The sequence below is a fragment of the Zea mays genome, chromosome 2 (assembly GCF_902167145.1).
Source record: "Zea mays cultivar B73 chromosome 2, Zm-B73-REFERENCE-NAM-5.0, whole genome shotgun sequence".
In the NCBI taxonomy this organism is placed as follows: Eukaryota; Viridiplantae; Streptophyta; class Magnoliopsida; order Poales; family Poaceae; genus Zea; species Zea mays.
This window is the reverse complement of record NC_050097.1, coordinates 145,276,069-145,299,108: the sequence shown is the minus strand read 5'-3', so window position 1 is coordinate 145,299,108 and position 23,040 is coordinate 145,276,069. Positions and strand designations below refer to the sequence as shown.

Here is a 23,040-nt window from a genome sequence, read left to right as displayed (position 1 = left end):
GAGAACATCCATAACCAAGACGGACAACATCGGAGAGAGAGGATCACCCTGGCGAAGCCCTCTCCGGTGCCTAATAGGAATACCAGGAGACCCATTTAAAAGCACTTGCATAGAGGAAGAGGCCAGAATATTGGAGATCATATTTCGCCACACAAGACCAAACCCAAGATGTGAAAGCACTTCAATCAAGAAGGCCCAAGAGACCGAATCAAATGCTTTGGAGATATCCAACTTCAAGAGCAAACTAGAGACTCTCTTCTTGTGGAGAGATTTAATTGAATGCTGCACCAACATGAAGTTGTCATGAATCGATCTGCCTCTCACAAAGGCACTCTGATTAGTTGCCACCAACTCCTGTAGGTAAGGTCCCAATCTATTAGCAAGCATTTTGGTGACCAACTTAGCAAAACTATGAATTAAGCTAATTGGTCTAAAATCTCTTGCAGACAAGGCATCAACTTTCTTAGGGAGAAGAGCTAAATAAGCTGAATTCAGCATCCCCAACTTGTGAGTATTTCCCTGATGGAGTGAATTAATGGCTGCCAACAAATCTGACTTAATAATATGCCAACAACATCTGTAGAATTTTCCAGTGGCCTTATCAGATGGGAGAGCCCCAATAGTGTCGCGAACCTCCTTCTCAGAGAAAGGGGCCTCCAGGGAACTCAAGTCAATAGCGTCTCTGTGGCAAGCAGCCAGATTAAGAGAATACGGTCTCTAGATATTAGAACCCAAAGAATTGGAGAAAAAATCATCCAAAACCTCCTGCATTTGTTCATGGCTGGTGACTGTCCTCCCTTCATTCTCCAAATGGGAAATAAAATTTCTCTTCTTGCGGAGGCGAGCCTGTAAGTGAAATTTTTTTGTGTTGCCATCTCCATCACTAAAGTAGTGCAACCGGGAACGCAAACGGGCAACTGTCCTCTCCAAAGAAGCAAGGACAAGGCAGTGCTGTTTCAATTTCTGCAGCAGCCATAGTTCATCTGAAGACAACAACCTGCTGTCTGGCGCCATCTCCAACCTGTGCAGCACCTCACGAGCCAGCCCCGGCTGAGAATTGACATTTCCAACCGCACTATGCCCCCAAGAATGCAACCTTCGTGCCAATCTTTTAAGCTTCATCGACACCCTCTCCAGAGGGCAAGAAGACTGAAACGGCTGATCCCAGGAAGCAGCAACCTCTTCCAAAAAATCCGGGAGTTTAGGCCAAAAGTTCTCAAAATGAAACCTACGCCTCCCTCTAAGATCCGCATTGAGCTTAAGGATTAGAGGACAGTGGTCAGAAACTTCAGAGGCACTGCTATAAAGAAAACAATCAGGGAAAGCCTCCTCCCAGCAGGTAGTGCAAAAAACATGGTCCAACTTAACAAGGGTGGGAACCGCCCTCTGATTTGACCAAGTAAATCTTCTACCATTCAAAGGAATCTCCTTCAGATCCAAGGAGCCAATAAGACCTCTGAAATTGCCCAATAAAGACCTATTAATGTTAGAATTATTCTTGTCTTCTGACTTGTACATTTGATTAAAATCACCAGCAACTATCCACGGACCCACACATGTATTCCTGATATCTCTTAATTCTTGAAGGCAGATTTCAAACTGTCTTGATGAGGTCCATACACCCCCGCGAACCACCAAAGAGGACCATTTTCACTTTGCAACTGAACCGAAACAGAATTGTCCTTGATTACTGAGGTAGCTGAGACAAAGGAACCATCACGCCAAGCGACTAAAATACCTCCTCTGGACCCATGGGCAGGACTAAATACAAAATTACTGAACCCGGACCCAAGAATAGAAAGAATGTTGAAGTCTGAGATAGAGTCCAATTTGGTTTCCTGAAGACAAACAACAGCAGGTTTGAGGCTTACAACCACAGACTTAATAGAGTCTCTCTTAGCACGACTGTTGAGGCCCCTGACATTCCAAACCCAAAAACAACCAGGCTCCATGGAAAAACTAAAAGCAAGCAATCAACACGGGGTCAGAACCTGCTCAGGCCTGCACCACATGGGGCACCTCCCAGCCAAACAGAGCCGCCAGGGCAGCAATATGATCACCGGACAGGGCAGCATCAAACAAACTAGCATACTTCCTAGCATCTTGGAAAGAAATATTTTCCTGCTCATCACAAAAGCCCAAAAGTCTGCACACTTTAGCAGCAGAGTCAGAACGCAACTTAGGGGGAAACTTCGCAACCCTCCTGCTACGTCGTGGCTTGAAATTGCTTGGCATCAACTTTCTGCGCTTAACAATAAGAGGAGTAGGCAACAGTTGAGCCGTCGGCAAAACGAGATAGTTTCTGAATTCCTGCAATTGGGGTGACAGCACCAATTCCTCAACCACCAGTGTCTTCTTCCTTCTGGAGTAGGCCTTGAAACACAGCGGCTTGGTACTTAACTAGCAACTCAGCGAAAGCCCCGGCCTCCCATGCAGATTTATGAAAGAACTAGAGGATTCCACAATATTAACATCAGCACCCCACACGTCTGCAGAGCACAAATTGGAATCAACAGCAGCCAGGGCACTCGGGAGAATTACAGCTTCAACTGGTTCAGCAGACCCAGGCGCCGTCAACTCTACAACCACAGCACAAGGATTTTTTGGTTCAGCAGACCCATCCATGGCATTTGGGAGAATTGCAGCATCAACTGGTAGCAGACCCAGGCGCCATCAACTCTTCAACCGAAGCACATGGGAAAATTACAACGTCAATTGGAGCAGCAGACCCAGGCACTGTCAACTCATCAGCCGACACAACTGGGAGTGTTGCGTCATCAACTGGCCCAGCAACCGACAAAGAAGAGGTTCGCGGCCCAAGCCGCGAATGCACCGAGGGCCGAGCCGAAGAAACCGAATGATCATGCCCAAGAAGTCGTCGCCTCTGTTGAAACTGATCCATGTCATCTTCGTCGTCGACAACTGGAGGCAATACCTCAGACATGTCCACTCTCGGCCAATCACCAGGAGGAATAACCTTCACAGAAATGGGATAAACCAAGGTGCGAGGGACAATGGTTGCATCTTCCCCAACAACAAGAGGTTCCTGAACATGAAGATCTAATACCGCTGGCAGGCCATCCGGAGAGAAACACCACGCTCTGAGCTTGAGAACAGACATATCCACACTGTCCACTGAATCTGGGTGAAGTCCCTGAACCATGCACAGACCATCCAATAGGAGCTCAGCGGTTCCAACCCCCAGAGGTGAGCAGGGACCCCTTCCACCTCGATATCCTTGAGCAATGGCAGGCTGCCCCCGCCAGAGGCCAAGGCTCGACGAGACCAACGCCTAAGGTGCAGCCGGACGGGGGGAACGAAAAGCGACTGCCCACCAATGAAGGCACGTGAAGCCATATCCTCCGAGGGGAAGAAGACGAGGAAAGAGTTCGATGCAACATGCCGGAGGTGGAGCGCGTCAGCTTCAAGCGAAACCCTTGAGGCGAGCTGCTCCAACACCACCGCGACACAATCAGAGCTCCCCGGGCCAAGAACAGAGACAATCAGCACCCGACAAAGGTCAGCCTCGGCCTGATCAACCTTCCTGGAGCGTCGAAGGAACCTCACAAGACGAGCAGGCCCCCCAGGCGAAGAATCAGACGCCACCTGACCAGAAACAACACGATCAACTTGCATGTCCCCAGCAACCTTCCTCCTCCTCTGACCCTGACGAGTGCGCTTCTTCAGCCCACCAGAAAGACCCGCCTCCATGGCACCGGGAGGGGTCGCAACCGAAGAGGACTCCCTGGAGACCGGGCGCCACACCTGAGCACGTCCAGGAAGAGAAGCGCCCCCCCTAACGACCGGGCACCACACCCGAGCAAGTCGAGGGGGGCACAGTGACGACCGCCGGGAGGGGCACGAGAGCACCCGGTGACCAGACCCCCGGCAGGAGAAGCAGCGAACCAAGCTCCAGCATGCAGCGACACGATGGGAAGAAGAGAAGCAATTGAAACACTTCCCGCGCAAGTCGACCGGGACTGGCCTTGACGGGGGCTTCGAAATTACAGCAGCACCACGTCGAGCCCGGCGACCTTCCACTCTTATCCAGCCATCGCCACCAGTCACACCGGCGGCGCCACCAGTAGCGGGATGCTCTGCAGCCAGCAACGCCTCCTTGAAGGAACGCCGGGTTGCACCACGCACCAGAGCAGCAGCCGAAGAATGGCCGCCCTCGTCACTCCAGCGCTGGGCCTTTGTACGCCCGCCAGGACCGGAGAAAGGAGAAACAGGAGCAGCGACCGACGCCGGGGAGGAAAGTGCGGTGGCCACCAGCCTTGGAATAAGAACCGGCGTGGGGCTGGTAGAGGAGGAGGCAGGGGCGTCGGCCAAGGCAGGAAGGCGAAAGGATGGAGGAGGGAGTCAAGGAGGCGGGAGGGGAAGCGTCATCTCGGTCCTCGGTCCTCGGTCCTCAGCAATACTATACAGATTTAAGAGATCTTAGTTTGTTTTTAATAATGGTAGAGATGCAATTTAGATGAACAATTTAGGTTGCTTTAGATATCTTTATAATGGCAATGGTTGGTAATTTGGTGTAAATTTAAATATCAATTGTTTTGGTTAAAAGATCTTATTTATTACTCGCAGGTCTGGGAGATTCATTCTTCCACCCCTATCACCACATTGTTTGGTCCGAACAACGTTGATTATTTCACTGATGCTGATCGCCAGTTCCTTCTCAACATTTGGTCCCAGAAGGCAACAGTATGTCATCCGTCTCCATTATGAAGAATTAAAATGACTGAAACTGGACAGTAACTAGCCTAGTACCTTCTGTCTCTTTTTTGTCAAATCAGATATTGGATCTACAGACACAAAAAACTGTCCACAGGCTCCTTGTTCACCAGCGGGAGATGCGTGATGTTGCTTGCCACCCCACACTTCCAATATTGGCTACCAGATTAGATGATGGGACTGTTTGTTTGTGGGACGCCACTACCTACAGGTATTTCATATGCTCGTGCCTATTTTCTCGGTCTCATAAAAATATCATTCTCGCTTTCCAACAAGTTAATTTTTTAATTATAATATATATAAGATATTTATAATATTTATGGTGTATAATTAGTATTGTTAGATGAATCGCTAAAATATTTTCATTAAAAAATTGGAGATATAAATGTTGCTAATATTTTTTTAGAAACTAATTAAACCTAAGACAATTTGAACAACATGAATCCCATAGCGAAACTCTTTTGGGGACGGAGAGAGTAGTTACGACATACTTGATCATATTTAAAGTTTTACTACTTCAGATCCATGGATCACCGCTAGAATCAGGGATGGAACGACTCCGTTCTACTTGGCTCCTCAACCAAACACAACATTAATGTAGTGCACATTACTTCAGTAAACTTCAGTAGCCTCCAACAAAGCTCCGATGACCTTCGCCTCTTTCTTCAACTTGCTCGAGTAAATCTGGTGGCATCAGTTCGGCGCCCACAAGAGAGCTTTTATGAGTCTAAAAACCTCCACCAATAGCTTATCGGAAACCATTTTTTGCATGTGTGCTAGCTCTAAATGTGTTCCTTTAAACACCAACACCTTTAGCACCGAGTTAGCATTTTCAAAAATATTTTTAGAAGTATTTTTCACTTGCCTCCTCATCACGTCACTAGATCTAATTCACATGTATTGTTAGTCTAAACCTAGTGACATATATATCCATAATTACTTTAGAGTTCATCTCGTAATAGTATGGCAGTCTATCATAAATTTGATTGTGCACTTTATTGCACCTTTGCTGGCAAGAGTAAAACCTAGTCGATAATCCTTTGTCTTGGCCCTTTGCTTCCATCTTCATCCATCTCTTATCTCCATGTTGAGCATATGCACGATGGTCGTGATTAACTCCACCATCTCCTGACCTTGCTAAACTCCTTAAAGTGGAGCTAGCTTTATTACCATGTTACTAGGTATAATGCACATGCATTATTAGTCAACACCTAGTGGCACTAGATAACCACAATTACATTAGAGTTCCCCTCTTAATCTTTCATGTGCCTCTGGCTCAACTATGTCATTGACTCTAGTCAGCATCGCCTTCATCACCCATCTATTCTTTATCTTTCATGTGCCCAATGTGAGCCATGAATGGTCCAACCTAGGCCTCTTACTCCTTCAATACAAGCGTTCTTGTCTGCCCATCATTGCTCTTGGTCCATTGCGCACGGGCCCTTCATTAACCTTCTCCATCACCTGTCGACCACCTCGGTGTCTAGAGACTTGTTTCACAACACATTAAATTTAACACAACATGACACATTCAATTAGCCGTTAGCATAGTCAAGCAAATATGAAATATAGTCTCAACCAAAAAAAGGAAAAAGAAACATCTAAACTCTTGTGTTAGTTATTCATCACAAGGGGACAAGAACCTTAAGGCAAACCCCATGGGGATAGCCTCGTTGCCATCCATAGTCTTAGCAATCTTCATAGCTGGAAGGCCATTAACAATCAATAAATTTAGGCTCTAATTTTAGCTTCCACTCCAATTGATTTATTGAATGTATACTCAAAAGTGCAGTGGCCTGTTTATGGGGTTTTATGTGTTAGTGACATCCAAATTAGAAACTAGCAATTTTGTTGAGCGTTCTTACAGTTTCTAGTCCATTTGAAAGATTTAAAGGATAGCTTCTACTAAATGGCACCCCTCAATTCGTAGTTCAAAAGGCGTCCAATCTCAAGTGGCTTAAATTTCTTGAGCCAAAGCACTTCTCAACTTGGTATCTCAATCTCCCACTTGATGAGTGCATTGACCACCGCTAAAGCACATCATAGAAGGTCCGAAAGCAATAGAAGGAACTCAGTCAAGTTCCCAAAAGGCAAGTAGAAGCAAACACAAGGCCACTTCACATGAGGAAAGATGATAAAAGCTCGAAGTAAGAACTCTCAACTCTTAGTTTCTCAAAGAAAGGGCGAGGCTAAACACAACCAAAGAGTCAAATAAGAGGGGCAAGAGCTTCATGCAAACCCAAAAGCATTCAAATCTATTTCAAAGGTTCTTGTCAACTTGGTTTCACATTCTCCCCCTTGATGGTTGGATCGACAACATCCATGCACAAAGAAATGGTTTGAGACATAAAACTCGAAAACCTCATCCATGTGATAGAAAGCCATGTAAAAAACTAAGATGAAAGTCACTTGGGATGGGAAGAACCATAAGAGTCAAGAAGCGCACAACAGTAAAAGCAGGTCATAGTACATTACTTATTTCCGATGTCTTAGGGTCTATGCTCGACAACAAGGGTCTGTCAGTTCAAAAAGGTCGGAAATAAGGTTATCTCTGATGGCAGTCGTCGAAGATAAGCACAAACCATCAGTTATTACAAAGAAATCATGCCCCTACATCTATAGGAAAGGATAGGTTATGCTACCGAAATTACGCTTGAACCCATGCCTTGTCATAAATATGAGATCTGTCGGTCACTCCGAGGCTGTCCAATAAAGAGACAATTTTAGCCCAACACACTTCACATGTGTCTATGCCGTTCCGAAACGGGTGACAGATATGTTCCGTTTGTTAACACTACTGTAGATGTGTATTACATAATAAAATTTACTTTCCAATGTTAAATAAACCACTAATAATTTTTTTACTAAATAACATTATTTCATGTGAAAATAATATCAAATAACATTATTTCTGATGGCTTAATAAATACCCTCAAAAATTACAAATTTAGCTGAAAAACCTAGAAAAATGCCTGAAACAATAATTACTTAATGTTTTCTGAAAAATGATTTAATATTTATGTTACATATACTTTGGAATGACTTAAAGTTACATATAATTACATAAATGTTGTTTGTAGGCTAGAATGACTTAATATTTTATGGAATGACTGAACCAATAACATAAGAAATGTCTGAGAAACCCCAGAAAAAATGGCTGGAACAATAATAACTTAATGTTTTCTGAAAAATGACTTTATATTTATGTTACCTAGACTTTGGAATGACTTAAATGTTGTCTGGACGCTATAATGACTTAATATTTTCTGGAATGACTGAACAAGTAACATAAGAAATGTATGAGGAAACACAAAAAAATGGCTTAAACCATAATAACTTAATGTTTTCAAAAAAATCTACTTAATATTTACTAGAATGATTTAATCTTGATTGGAATGACTTGATGTGGCTAAGAAATGAGTTGTGCGGGCGCGCCCGCCGGTTGGTCCTGGTAATGAACCGTTGGGTTCATCATTCTAGGTGATAAATAGAGTATATATATATATATATATATATATATATATATATATATATATATATATATATATATATATATATATATATATATATATATATATATATATATATATATGTGTGTGTGTGTGTGTGTGTGTGTGTGTGTGTGTGTGTGTGTGCGTGTGTGTGGGCGCGCGCCTGCATAGACATGTCACATTCTTCTCTATGCAATGAGTGGTAACTAACAAAGTTCTTATCTGATCACTACCGGAATCCAAGGCTTTGCCGAGTGTTGCAATCTTTGCCGAGTGCCTTTTGTCGGGCACTCGGCAAAGACGGCTTTGCCGAGTGCCGCACTCGGTAAAGCTAGGCTCTCGGCAACGAGGCTCTTTACCGAGTGCCGGACACTCGGCATAGGTAGACACTCGGCACAGCCTGGTTTGCCGAGTGTTAAACACTCGGCAAAGTGGGCTCTCGGCAAAGGGCCGTCAACGGCCGTCCCAAAGCTGACGGCCGTCAGTCTTTGCCGAGAGCCAGCGGCTGGCACTCGGCAAAGATGATTCTTTGCCGAGTGCCACACAGTAGGCACTCGGCAAAGACTTCTTTGCCGAGTGTCATCCCTAGACACTCGGCAAAGTATATTTTTATTTTTTTGATTTTGTCTCCCAAACTTTTTGTGGTATGTTCCTACACTATGTAGACCTACATGTATCATTTGTGGACAATTATAACAGAGATTCAATCGTTAGTAGATTTAGTTCGTTTATTTGAATTTCTTCGGAAAATTCAAATTTGAACTGCAGGTCACTCGAAACTTGGAAAACCGTGCATGAAAAAATGATATTCATGGTACTTAGCATAAGTTACGACCGATTTCAGAAGCGTACCGGAAACTTCGAGCAACATGCTCACTAAACATGGCCGTGAACTTGGCATCCACGTGTTTAAAAATTGTATAAAACACAAACAAAGTCAGAAAATCATGAAACTTGTCCCCGTGTCATGATATCATATGTATAGGTTGTGATAAAAATTTTAGAGTATTTGGAGAAAGTTGTGAGACACTATGTGTAGAAACCTAAGAGATCCACATTGAAACTCTATGATTTCATGTGTAGTCCTCTTAGGTTTCTACACATAGTGTCTCACAACTTTCTCCAAATACTCTAAAATTTTTATCACAGTCTATACATATGATATCATGACACGGGGACAAGTTTCATGATTTTCTGACTTTGTTTGTGTTTTATACAATTTTTAAACACGTGGATGCCAAGTTCACGGCCATGTTTAGTGAGCATGTTGCTCGAAGTTTCCGGTACGCTTCTGAAATCGGTCGTAACTTATGCTAAGTACCATGAATATCATTTTTTCATGCACGGTTTTCCAAGTTTCGAGTGACCTGCAGTTCAAATTTGAATTTTCCGAAGAAATTCAAATAAACGAACTAAATCTACTAACGATTGAATCTCTGTTATAATTGTCCACAAATGATACATGTAGGTCTACATAGTGTAGGAACATACCACAAAAAGTTTGGGAGACAAAATCAAAAAAATAAAAATATACTTTGCCGAGTGTCTAGGGATGACACTCGGCAAAGAAGTCTTTGCCGAGTGCCTACTGTGTGGCACTCGGCAAAGAATAAAGAACAAAGCTTTGCCGAGTGCTGCACAAATAGCACTCGGCACAAAAGCCTTTGCCGAGTGCCCGTGATCCGGCACTCGGCAAAGTTTATTTTAAAATTTTAAAAAAATCTTTGCCGAGTGCCGGATCGCGGGCACTCGGCAAAGAATTTTAATTAACCGGCCGCCCGGCCGGCTTTCTTCTTCCTTCTCCTTTCCTTCTCCTTTCTCTTCTCCCTCTGCCTCACCGCCGCCACGCCCGCCGCCTCTCCCGGCCGCTCGCCCGCCGCCTCTCCACGCCGCCCTCGCCCGGCCGCCCTCGCCGCCCTCTCCACGCCGCCCTCGCCGCCCTCGCCCGCCGCCCTCTCCACGCCGCCCTCTCCACGCCGCCCTCTCCCCGCCGCCTCTCCACGCCGCCCTCGCCCGCCGCCTCTCCCCGCGCCCACGCCGGCAAGCCACCGGCGCCTCTCACCGCGCCCACGCCGGCACGCCGCCCTCGCCCGCCCGCTCGCCGCGCCCGGCACGCCAACGCCGGCGAGCCGACCGCCGCCCGCCCCCGACGCGACCGGCAAGTCGTCACCGTCCGCCCGCCCACGCGCCCGGCACGCCGCCGCCGGCCGATCGTCGCCAAACCGTAAAGGTTTAATAAATTTATTAAATTTATGTATGTTTATTGTTATATTATTGTTATATTGTCATATGTATGTTTATTGTTATATTATGTGTTTATTGAATTTAGTATGTGTGTTTATTAAATTTATAATACATGTTTATTTAATTTAGAGAGTTTCTACTCTGTGTGTCAATTAGATATATTTTGTGGATGTCGGCCATCGTGCCGATAGTTTTATTTGCAGGTTTTGTAAACATCCCCGTACAGGGGAGGTGCTGCCAAATTTTTTACATGTTATATTAAACTATAGTCGGTTATATATGTTATAGGATGGAGGACCGTGAGTGGATGTACACGGGCCGTAGAGGAAGGAACGATGTCACCACTGAATGGATTAGAAAGACCGATGATTTCGTGGAACGGGCATATGGCGAAGCTGCTAAAGGAGCGAGTCTAGTTCCATGCCCGTGCAGCAAATGTGACAACCGGAAAAGAAAACCAAAGAAGACCATGGTAGAACATATTTGGAAGAATGGATTTACGTCGGGCTATACTCGGTGGATATTTCATGGTGAAGCCCATCGTACGAGAGAGGAGGTGCTGAGACAACGTGTCGAGGATTATGACGCGGATGCGGGGGTAGCGGATATGTTGAACGACTATCAGGAGGCACAGTACACGGGAGGATGTATGGATGAAGAGCCAGAGCCGACTGCAAAGGCGTTCTACGACATGTTCGACGCGGCACAGAAGCCCCTTCACGGCCAGACAAAGGTTTCTCAACTGGATGCCATTGGGCGTGTAATGGCGTTCAAGTCGCAGTACAGCATGAGTAGAGACGCATTCGATGGCTTGTTGACGGTTATTGGGAGTCTGCTTCCGGATGATCACGTTCTGCCAAAGAGCATGTACGAGGCACAGAAACTACTTCGTGCACTCAAGATGACGTATGAGCAGATTCATGCTTGTCCGAAGGGCTGCGTGCTATTTAGGAAAGAATACGCGGAGGCAAAGTACTGTCCCAAGTGTAATTCGTCTAGGTTTATGGAGGTAGACTCTGGTGATGGACAAAAGAGGCAGCTCGACATCCCCTTGACAATCCTACGACACCTTCCGTTCGTACCGAGGATCCAGCGTCTGTACATGACAGAGGAATCCGCGAAACAGATGACTTGGCACAAAAATGGAAAACGATACAATCCTGACAAGATGGTGCACGCATCAGATGGTGAAGCATGGAAACACTTTGATGACATTCACCGTGAGAAAGCCGAAGAGGCTCGTAATGTACGTGTTGCGTTGGCCACAGATGGGTTCAATCCCTATGGAATGAGCGCTGCCCCGTACACATGTTGGCCCGTGTTTGTTATCCCAATCAATCTCCCCCCTGGTGTGTGCTTTCAAAGGCAGAATATATTCGTGTCGTTGATAATTCCCGGACACCCGGGGAACAAAATGGGCGTGTACATGGAGCCTTTGATCGATGAATTGGTACGTGCCTGGGAGGAAGGGGTATGGACGTTTGACCGAGCTACGAAGACAAACTTCAGAATGCATGTTTGGTACCAGTACTCCATGCATGACTTACCGGCCTATGGGCTATTCTGTGCCTGGTGTGTTCACGGTAAGTTCCCATGCCCAGTTTGCAAGGAAGCTCTCAGGTTCATTTGGTTGAAAAAGGGTGGCAAATATTCTTCCTTCGATAAACATCGACAATTTCTTCCTGCTGACCATCCATTCCGCCTAGACATCAAGAACTTTACGAAAGGTGTCGTAGTGACAGACCGCCCACCTGCAGCGATGACTGGTGCCGAAATTCGTCAACAGATAGATGGGCTCGTGGCCAATACAGAAGGTGGTTTTGTGGGATATGGTGAGCAGCATATGTGGACACATAAGTCTGGCTTGACTCGGCTCCCCTATTATGACGACCTGCTCCTTCCACACAACATTGACGTGATGCACACTGAAAAAAATGTTGCCGAGGCACTGTGGGCAACAATTATGGACATTCCTGATAAGTCAAAGGATAATGTGAAGGCAAGAGTGGATCTGGCAGCGTTATGTGATAGACCAAAACTAGAGATGAAGCCGCCAAGTGGCGGAAAGACATGGAGAAGGCCTAAGGCCGATTTCGTCCTAAGCAGGGCCCAGAGGAAGGAAGTACTTCAGTGGATCAAGATGTTGATGTTCCCTGATGGGTATGCAGCTAACCTGAGTAGGGGGGTGAACTTATCTACTATGCGAGTCTTAGGGATGAAGAGTCATGACTTCCACATATGGATTGAACGGATTCTTCCTGCGATGGTTCGAGGCTATGTCCCTGAGCATGTCTGGCTAACGCTTTCAGAGTTGAGCTATTTCTTCCGTCAGCTTTGTGCAAAAGAGTTATCTCGGACCGTGGTTGCAGACTTGGAAAGATTGGCCCCCGTTTTACTGTGTAAGCTTGAGAAGATATTTCCACCCGGCTTCTTCAATCCAATGCAGCATTTGATTCTTCATCTCCCCTATGAGGCACGAATGGGGGGCCCCGTGCAGGGACGTTGGTGCTATCCAATCGAGAGATGTCTAAAGACTATTCGAAAGAAATGTAGAAATAAATGCAAAATCGAGGCTTCCATTGCAGAGGCATACATTCTAGAGGAGGTCTCAAACTTCACAACAACTTATTATGGTGACAAACTGCCGAGCGTGCATAATCCACCCCCTCGTTACAATGATGGCGACAATGAATCGAACCTTAGCATATTTCGAGGCCAACTCGGAAGCGCAAGTGGCTCGACCACCAAGACCCTGAATCATGACGAGTGGCGACATATCATGCTATACGTATTGACCAACCTTGAAGAGGTGACGCCATACATGGAACAATTTCTTCATGAATTCTGGCGTCGATCAAGGGACCCCACTCCACAGGAATATGACACTCTTCTTAGAAAGGGTGCGCGAAATGGGTTGCCCGATTTCATTTCCTGGTTCAAACGTAAGGTACGTGTTTAGTTTGTAAAAGAGATACGTCTTTGAACTCAATTTAGCATCTTTTAACTTGCGAATACTTGCAGGGCCAAAGAGATCCGTCTATGAGTGCCGAGTTGAGACAAGTAGCCAACGGCTTTGCTTATAGGGTCAAGAAATATTCTGGGTATGACGTCAATGGATACCGTTTTCGTACAACACACTACGACCAAAGTCGGCCCAATCGGAAAACAACGTGTTCTGGAGTCTTTACGCCAGGGCTTGACAATGTCGATTATTTTGGACGAATTGAAGAAATATATGAGCTCAATTTTTATGGTTCCAAACCTCTTACTCCAGTGATATTCAAATGTCACTGGTTTGACCCTCAAGTGACGAGACGGACACATTCTAATCTTGGGATAGTCGAAATTCGACAAGATTCCACCTTAGCAGGAGACGATGTCTATATCGTGGCCCAACAGGCCACACAAGTGTATTATCTCCCATATGCGTGTCAAACGAAAGAACATCTTAAGGGTTGGGATGTTGTGTATAAGGTATCGCCGCATGGGAGGTTACCTGTTCCTAACGATGAAGATTACAACTTAGACCCGGACACATATGATGGAGAGTTCTTCCAAGAAGATGGGCTAGAAGGGCGATTTGAGATAGACTTAACAGAAGCTATCGGAATGGACGTAGATATTGAAATGGTTGTTGATGAGGAGGATGATGAGGTGCAAAATGATAATGACTTAGTAATCCTTGAAGGCAATGATGAGGTTGCGTCTTCCGATGGTGTTGAGATTGAAATGCTTGATAGTGATGATGAGAGTTTTGATCCGGCTAACCCCGACACATATGAAGATTATTTTTAATCGATGTAATGCTATATGACTTTTTATTTCGCACCTGTTTTTAAATACATTTTTTATATGTGCTTATTTGTTTACTCTTAATTGCAGGTTGTTGGACAAATATGGTGGGCGGTTTCCTGAGGAGGAGGAGGGGGAGGAGGAGTAGGACGGCGGACGATGCAGAGCAGGCAGCGCAGCAGCAGGAGGCAGAGCAGGCAGCGCAGCAGCAGCCGGCGCCTCAGGACGACGACGACCAGCAGCACGACGACGACCAGCAGCAGGACGCCTCAGGTTCAGGCGGCTCTAGTTCGAGGAGCATCTACCTGCGAGGCCCCGCGAGTCTCCCGCCGCGTCCCATACTTCGGGACAGACGGCCGTTGATTCGGCCGGAAGGGGAGAGGTATGTAACTTTATGTTCTTCATTCTTGTTCATATTATGTGTTCAAAATCATAATATAAACTAATACTTTTTATTTATCACTTGGACAGGTCTTGGACGGTTTTGGATTATGCTGGGGGTCATCGTCGCCCCCCCAACAACATCCTCGGCCTGCTGTGCAGGGAACACTTCCCTGGACTTGTGGAGTACGCCGGAGTGACGGGCCCAGCCTTCACCTTCGACCACTACGCCGTCGCCCCCGATGCAGTAGACCGGGACGGCAGGGAATTCAATAACAAGGCGGAGCGGGTGAAGCAAGAGCTGTGGGTAAGTCTTAGTATAATATAAAATATGTCGCATTCGTTGCAAATTCTTGAAATAATGTATGGATACATCGTTTTTGTATGCAGGATTTCTTCAGATGCGATGCTGGATACGAGGCTAGGGCGGATGTGGTGGCCACCACGTGCTGTAAGAAGCTCGTCGTGGACATGCACTATGAGGCCCGCATCCAGGCCATCATCACCTACCACGGCTCCGTCCTTGGGGAGAAGGTGACCAAACCTCAAGCCCGAACCATGTCGTTGACCAGGGAGCAGTACATGCAGGTAAAGTCATGCATGTTTGGTACCAGTACTCCATGCATGAATTTTATTTTATCTTCTGATATGCACTTTATGTGTTTACTTTGCAGGTGATTCCACATTGGTGCGCCGCACATCCTCTCTGCTGGGAGCAGATGGTGGATAGGTGGTGTTCGGCTGAGTGGGACGAGGTGCACACAGCTAGCCGGGAACGGCGTTTGCAGATGCAAGGGCCCTCGCACCACCAAGGCAGCCGGAGCCTGGGCCAATATGCCGAAGCATGGGTACGCCACCTTTTTATTTCGATATATAGCACTAAGTTAGATATTATTTCTAACTATCTCGTTGGTTTTCGTTGCAGTCGGCGTCACATGGTGGCAGGCCTTGTTCCACCTTCTCGGCCTATGCTATGGCCCATAAGGGTAAGGCGACGTCCGACGTCACCTACAACCCGGATGACGGGCCCGAGGCCTACACCAACCCCGCCGTCTACAGCCGCCTCCATGACTACACCGCCATGGCGCAGGAGGTCCATGGCCCAGACTATGATCCGAGCACCGAGCCTATCGACCCCGATGTGCTCATGAGGGTCGGAGGAGGCAAGAGACATGGGCGGTACTGGATTGCCGACGGGGCAATCGACTCGTCCTCCACTCCCACTCTGTCTCAGGTGAGAGCAAGGAGCACTGGCTCGAGCCCAGCCATTCGACCTCGGCACGACAGCTCACAGCATCGCATTTCACAACTCGAGGTTAGTGCTTCTGTAACTCGTCCTTCCTTTAGTTATATACCTAGTCTTTGAGTTACTATAACGTTGGCTTGTAATATTACAGACCCAACTAGAAGAGATGGAGGCGAGGATAATGGCGGAGCGGGCGGCGGCTGATCAGAGGATGGCGGAGATGTTCCAGTACATGCAGAGCCTTGGCGCCGCACAGGGCATCGCTCCGCCACCTCCATTGTTCCCCCCAGTTGACCCTACTCTCTTCCACACTCCTGTGAGTACCAAAATTGTAGTTAGATGTTTGTAATGCATCTGGTATAACACATGCTATCTCTTCTTTGTGCAGGGCCAATCTGGGGCGGCATCCAACAACCCTCCGGAAGGGTTCAGCCCAACGCAACCCCGGCCAAACCGCCCACCTCCATGAGTCGTTGTTTTAGACTTCACAACTTATGTATAATACTTATGTTTCTGTTTAATACTTATGTGAGAGCTTGCGACGTTTGAGACTTATGTTTGTGTTGAACACTTATGTTTGTGATGGATATTTATGTTTGTGGTCACGGTTTTATGTTTGTGTTGGCTATTTATGTCTGTGATGATATCTGTGATGTATATATGTGATATATATGTGATATTTTCTGTTTGTGTGGATGGAAAACAAAAAACAAATAAAAAAGATACATACTGGTCACTTTGCCGAGTGTAACACTCGGCAAAGAGGCTCTTTGCCGAGTGTCTGGGTCATAACACTCGGCAATGAGCACAGACCTGGGCACCGGCTTAGGTTCTTTGCCGAGTGTTGTGTCGCTGGCACTCGGCAAAGAGGTCGGCTTTGCCGAGTGCCAGTTGGGACACTCGGCAAAGAGCCTGACATGGGGACCCTCCCTGGTGGGCTCTTTGCCGAGTGTCCCAAGTGGCACTCGGCAAACAAGGCGGCTTTGCCGAGTGCTGCCAGGAGGACACTCGGCAAAGATATCTTCGTTGCCGAGTGTCACCATTGACACTCGGCAAAACCGCCGTCTCCGTCAACCGGCGCCGTAACGGTCGCTTTTCTTTGCCGAGTGCACCTTGACACTCGGCAAAGATCTTTGCCGAGTGCCCGAAGAAAAGTACTCGGCAAAGAAGTCTTTGCCGATGTACTGTTTGCCGAGCCTTCTTTGCCGAGTGTTACACTCGGCAAAGCCTTTGCCGAGTGTTTTTAAGACTTCGCCGAGTGCTTCCGGCACTCGGCGAAGAGGTTGATTCCGGTAGTGGATGTTTCACAAAAATAGCTAAAGGTTATGTTCTAATTACACATAATATATACAGGCTTGAGAGAATCATTCGCCTTGAGTCCTCCATTCTACATACGGCGTTCAAAGACACAGCGGACTCAATATGGTATACAACTTTTGTTTTTTTTATGGTAGTGCATGTGCGACAGAACGTTAATTTTGGCTCAAGTATCTGTACATCTGTTTGACTTTAATTATAATATTAGTCCAAAGAAAAATACATCCAGTATTCTTTTCTTGACCTGACCGGTGCATCTTAACGTCGTACGCAGGCTCGTTGTTGCGTGTGAAGACGGGATGGAAATTCTGAAAATTAACATGCCAACATCAACGAAGTAAGCAATCAGCCTGCACCAGAGATCAGACCAAAGAGCAATATTAGAGTTAAAAATATTTGCACCGCATGGGGCAGGCCTAACGGTCGGTTCTAGAGCCTGACTGAACTATATGACTATATCTAGACAACTAATTGGCCCTCGAACAGCTTCTCTCCACTGTACGGGTGGATGGACACTTACACACACCAACCAAATGAAAGGATGCTGCATCGGGTAAAACTGGCGACGTTGTTTGTATGGCTTGGAGTATGCTTTGGGGCTAGTCTCTATGTAATTAATTGCATACCCTCTGTTTAATGTGCTTGTCTAATTACTCATTATATATACATGCGCTCCTAACCCAGTTGGGGTTAGAGTTTTCATTCTCCAACTTGGTACCAAAGTCTGGTTTCTCTCTCCTCCCTCCCTCCCTCCTCCCACAGCCGCCCCCTGCCCTAGCTTGTGCACCGCCTCTCCGCCTGGTTGCGTCGCTGACATTGACGCCGACACTGACGCCGGCCACCCTCGCCACCCTGTGTTGCCGCTCAGCGCTTGGAGGAGCACTCTCCGGCGGTGTGCTTTGACTCGCGGTCGTGCGGAAGCGGAGGGGCGGCGGCGCCGCACCCGCTGCCAAAGGGTTGCTGCATCTGCCTGAGCGACTTCCACGTCGCCTCTGAGGTGCGTCGCGTCCGTGGCTACCGCCACGTCTTCCACCGCGTCTGCCTTGACCGCTGGGTCACGCACGGCCATCGCACATCCTCGCTCTGCCGGGCGTCGCCCTCGATCAGATCCAGCGGCCCTGCACCTCCTACATCACCATGTCAGCCCTACTGCTTAGGCTCCTATGTGGCCAACCCTCTTCCTCCCGCATCAGGGCGTCGCCGGGCCTCCCCACCAAGCAACGCCGCCTCCCGTCGTGGCCCCTCCCTTGTCGCTCGGCACCCTAGTGGCAGCCACCTTCGCCTCTGCGTCCTCAACAAACTCCTCGTGCCGCAGCTCCCTCCACCTCTCTTCTCGCTGGGGCCGCACCTTGGCTCCACTTCCATGGCTGTGCCTTCGCTTCCCCCGCAAGTAGCCCCTGCGGCTCCCGAACTCCTGACCTCCCTTTCCCGCTACTCTATCACCGTACGTCGTCGCTCCCAACAATTCCTATGGTATCCCACCACCCTTGGTGCCTCCGACTTCATCCAGTTTCGGTGTTGTCGTTGTGCGTGTCCTCCTTCACGACGGCCACCTTGTCTAGGGTATTTTCCTGTCCTTTGATCAGGCCATTAACCCTGTTCTCCATGACTACGTCGAGCTCCACTCCTAGGCCGCCCATCACGTACCTGGACCCACTGTCTTCGTGGCAATCGAGCCTTAGTTGTCCCCCTCCCCTCCTAGTGGCCCTGTCGGAGCACCTCCCCTAGCCCTTTTCGCGCACCTCGTGGCCACACCACCCTCTCTCTCCCCCACCGACTAAGTGGTCGACTTTGGAGCCTCCTTCCACACCACTACCACCACTAGCTCGTTATTCCACCCTCATCCACCAGACCCCTCACATTCTCCCTCCATCATTGTGGGCAACGGTTCTGACGATTTTGGTGTTTGACGACCACCACAAACCTTATGCACTAACTACTTTGCCTAGTTGATCTTTTCCCAGGTGCATAAAATTCATATATACATATAAGGAAAATGACCCATGGGCCAATTCTATAAGTATGGGGCGAATAAGACTTGCACCAGCCTGCGGTGCACCGGACAGTGTCCAGTGCCTACGCTGGCGCATCCGACGAACATGCCGCTCTCGAGAAAACGGAGCGCTCCTCAGCTAAAATTCACCGGAGTGTCCGATGAGCCCTCGGCCAACGGTCATCTTCGATAATGGTCGACTGCCACCGTGACTGCCACCGTCAGAAACAGTCAGAAGTTCCGAAACAGCCAGCGACATCAGGTCGCACCGGATTGCCCGGTGTGCCACCGGACTGTCCGGTGCGCCACAAGGACAGGTGAATCCAACGATCGACTCCAACGGGCAACTGACGTGGTAGGCACCGCACACTGAACAGTGCCGTGTTCGGTGTGCACCGGATTGTCCGATGCGCCCGTCGATAGAAAGTTACAGCCAACGGCTAGAATTGTGGTTGGGGATATAAATACCCCCAACCACCACCATCCAAAGCATCCAAGCCTTCCACACTCCACATTTAATACAAGAGCAAAGAATTCATTCCAAGACACATTCAAAGCCTCCAATCCTCTCTAAGTCCCAAAATTAAGACATGTGATCAATAGTGATTAGTGACTTGAGAGAGAGTGATTTGTGTTTCATTTGTTGCTCTTGTTGCTTGGTTGTGCTTTCTTCATCTCTTTCTAAACTCTCTAAGTGATTTGTAAAGCTAGCAAGAGACACCTAAGTGTTTGGTGATCCTTGCAGGGTCTTTGTGACCCTTGAGATTAAGGAGAAGCACTCAACCGGTCTAGGTTATCGATTGAGAGAAGGAAATGGTTGAAAAAGACCCGGCTTTCATGGCCTCCTCAACGGGGAGTAGGTTCATTGAAACAGAACCTCGGAAAACAAATCGCCGTGTTCATTTGTGTTGATCATCACCATTCGATTTGTTTCTTCCCTCTCCCCTCTCTCTAAAAGTTCTCTTCTCACATTCCTTTTGAGTTAGCTCCCAAAGTTATCCGCATTGATTGAGCAACTGATAGCAAGAAGAACTCTCTTTCGCACTCCGTATTCATTATTATTTGTTTCTAATCCTAACCCCGGGTAAAGTGCGTGTTCAAAATTTATAATTTACAGGTTTCGCCTATTCACCCCCCTCTAGGCGACTTTCAATTGGTATCGTAGCCCGATACTTCATTAGAGTCTAACAACTCGAAGTGATGTCAGGAGAACACGCCAAAAGGGAGATGGTCATCGGGGAAAAGCCCAGATCTTGGAGGAAGAAAAATGAAGGCAAGACTCCATCAAAAGACGGCGGCGACAAGCACAAGGAGCATAAGGATGAATCCACTGGCTCCATCAACGCACACAAAAGGGCGACAAGAAGAAATAGAAGATGAAGAAGGTGGTCTACTATGAGACCGACTCTTCCACGCCCTCAACCTCCGGCACTGAGTCAACATCTTCAAAGGGCCAAGAGCGTAAGAAGTATAGTAAGATTCCTCTTCGCTATCCTCGTATTTCTAAACACGCTTCTTTACTTTCCATTCCCTTAGGAAAACCACCATACTTTGATGGTTAAGATTATTGTATGTGGAGAGATAAAATGAGGCACCATCTAACCTCACTCCACGAAAGTATTTGGGATATTATTGAGTTTGGAGCACAGGTACCACAAGTGGGCAACGAGGACTACGACCCCAATGAGGCCGCCCAAGTGAGGCACTTCAACTCCCAAGCCACCTCCATACTCCTCGCTTCCTTGTGTAGAGAGGAGTACAACAAGGTGCAAGGGTTGAAGAGTGCCAAAGAAATCTGGGACGTCCTCAAGATGGCGCATTAATGGGATGAAGTGACAAAGATCACCAAGCGGGAAACGATCAGCGGAGAACTCGGTCAATTCATCTTCAACAAAGGAAAATAGCCACAAGCAATGTACAACCGGCTCAAGACGATGGTGAACCAAGTCCGCAACCTCAGGAGCACCAAGTGGGATGACCATGAAATGGTCAAGGTTATTCTAAGATCTCTTATTTTTCGTAACCCCACTCAAGTGCAATTAATTCATGGAGATCTAGGTATAAGCAAATGTCTCTCGTGGAGGTGATTGGCAAGTTTGTGAGCTTTGAACTTATGATAAAAGACTCCAAACACATTGTCAACTTGGAGCAAGGCGCCACCTCCACACACGAGGTGCAACCCATTGCAGTCAAGGCAACAGAAGAAAAGAAGGAAGAGCCTACACCGATAAATAGGCTCCCAATTGATGCCTCCAACTTGACAACGAGGAGATGGCTCTTATTATTAAGAGGTTCCAGCAAATTCTAAAGTAATGGAAGGGGAAGGACTACAAACCCCGCTCCAAGAGGGTTTGCTACCGGTGTGGTAAGTCCGGTCACTATATTGCTAAATGTCCATATACAAGTGATAGTGATAGGGACGACGACAAGAAAAGGAAGAAGAAGATGGAAAAGAAGAAATACTACAACAAGAAGGGTGGCGAGGCGCACATAGGACGAGAATGGGACTCCGACGAGAGCTACACCGACTCCTCCTCCGACGAGGACGCTGCCAACATCGCCATCAACAAAGGTCTTCTCTTCCCCAACGTCGGCCATACATGTCTCATGGCCAAGGATAGCAAAAATAAGAAGGTACATTCTAGAGATACCCCCAAATATACTATTTCCGATGATGAGGGTAGCTCTAGTGAAAAGGATGATGATTTGTCTTCTCTTTTTGCAAACCTTACCATGGAACAAAAGAAGAAAATTAATGAATTGATAAAAACCATTAACGAGAAGGTTGAAATCTTGGAATGCTAAGAAGACTTGCTCATTAAGGAAAACAAAAAAATGTTAAGCTAAAAGATGCTTTTGCTCTTGAAGTTGAAAAATGCGAAAACTTGACTGAAGAGCTAAATACATGCAATGATTCAATTTCTTGTCTTAGAACTGAAAATGTTAGTTTAATTGCTAATATTGAGGAATTGAATGCTTGCAAATTTTCTACATCTACCATTGAGCATGTTACTATTTGCACTAGATGTAGAGATATTAATGTTGATGCTATGAATGATCACCTTGCTATGATTAAAGAACAAAATGATCACATAGTTAAATTAATGCTAAAGTTGCCGAGCATGAGCTTGAGAATGAAAATTTTAAATTTGCTCGTAGTATGCTTTATAATGGGAGATGCTCTTGCATTAAGGATGGGATTGGCTTCCAACCTAGGAGCCAAAGCAACATCAAACTTAATGCACATAGAAACAAGATTACTAACTTTGCTAAGGGCAAGGCTCCCATGGTTCAGGATAGAGAAGGTTATATTTTATATCCTGAAAACTACCTTGAGCATAAGATTAGAAGAATTCATGCTAAAAAATCTCATTCTGCTTCTCATCATGCTTATATTTACAGTAATGAGGCTTCTAGCTCTAGGCATTCAACTCATATTAAAATGTCTAAGAAAAAGATTGTTGATGCATCAAATGAACATAACATTTCATTTAAAACCTTTGATGCATCATTTGTTCTTACTAGCAAATCAGGCAAGGTAGTTGCTAAATATGTTGGGGCCAAACACAAGAGTCCAAAGACTAGTGTTTGGGTACCCAAGGTGTTTGTTTCTAATGTGAAAGGACCTAACACCGTTTGGGTACCTAAGGACAAGGCCTAAATTTGTGTTGTAGGTTTATGCTTCCGACGGAACAAGTTGGATAATCGACAGCGGGTGCACAAACCACATGACAGGGAAGAAAAGAATGTTCTCCTCATATGAGAAAAATGATGACCCCCAAAGAGCAATCACATTCGGGGATGGAAATTAAGGTTTGGTCAAAGGATTGGGTAAAATTGCT

General features: G+C 46.7%; 1 protein-coding gene across 7 annotated transcripts in view; it reads left to right on the top strand.

Moving 5' to 3' along the window:
* Positions 1–17,819, top strand: part of LOC103647051 (uncharacterized) — a 38,714-nt gene extending 20,895 nt beyond the window's left edge. For 2 of the 7 annotated variants that reach the window (XM_035965355.1, XM_035965354.1), the window contains 4 exons: positions 4,588–4,704; positions 4,797–4,945; positions 17,242–17,313; positions 17,480–17,791. In XM_035965355.1, coding sequence (XP_035821248.1) covers positions 4,588–4,704; positions 4,797–4,945; positions 17,242–17,313; positions 17,480–17,546 — 405 coding nt within the window. In that variant the 3' untranslated portion in view covers positions 17,547–17,791. Of the gene's footprint in view, positions 1–4,587; positions 4,705–4,796; positions 8,222–14,351; positions 14,644–17,241; positions 17,314–17,479 lie in introns of those variants that run through there. The other 5 variants (XM_035965353.1, XM_035965356.1, XM_035965350.1 and 2 more) reach the window with 4 other exon arrangements.
* The last annotated feature ends 5,221 nt before the right edge of the window (positions 17,820–23,040 follow it).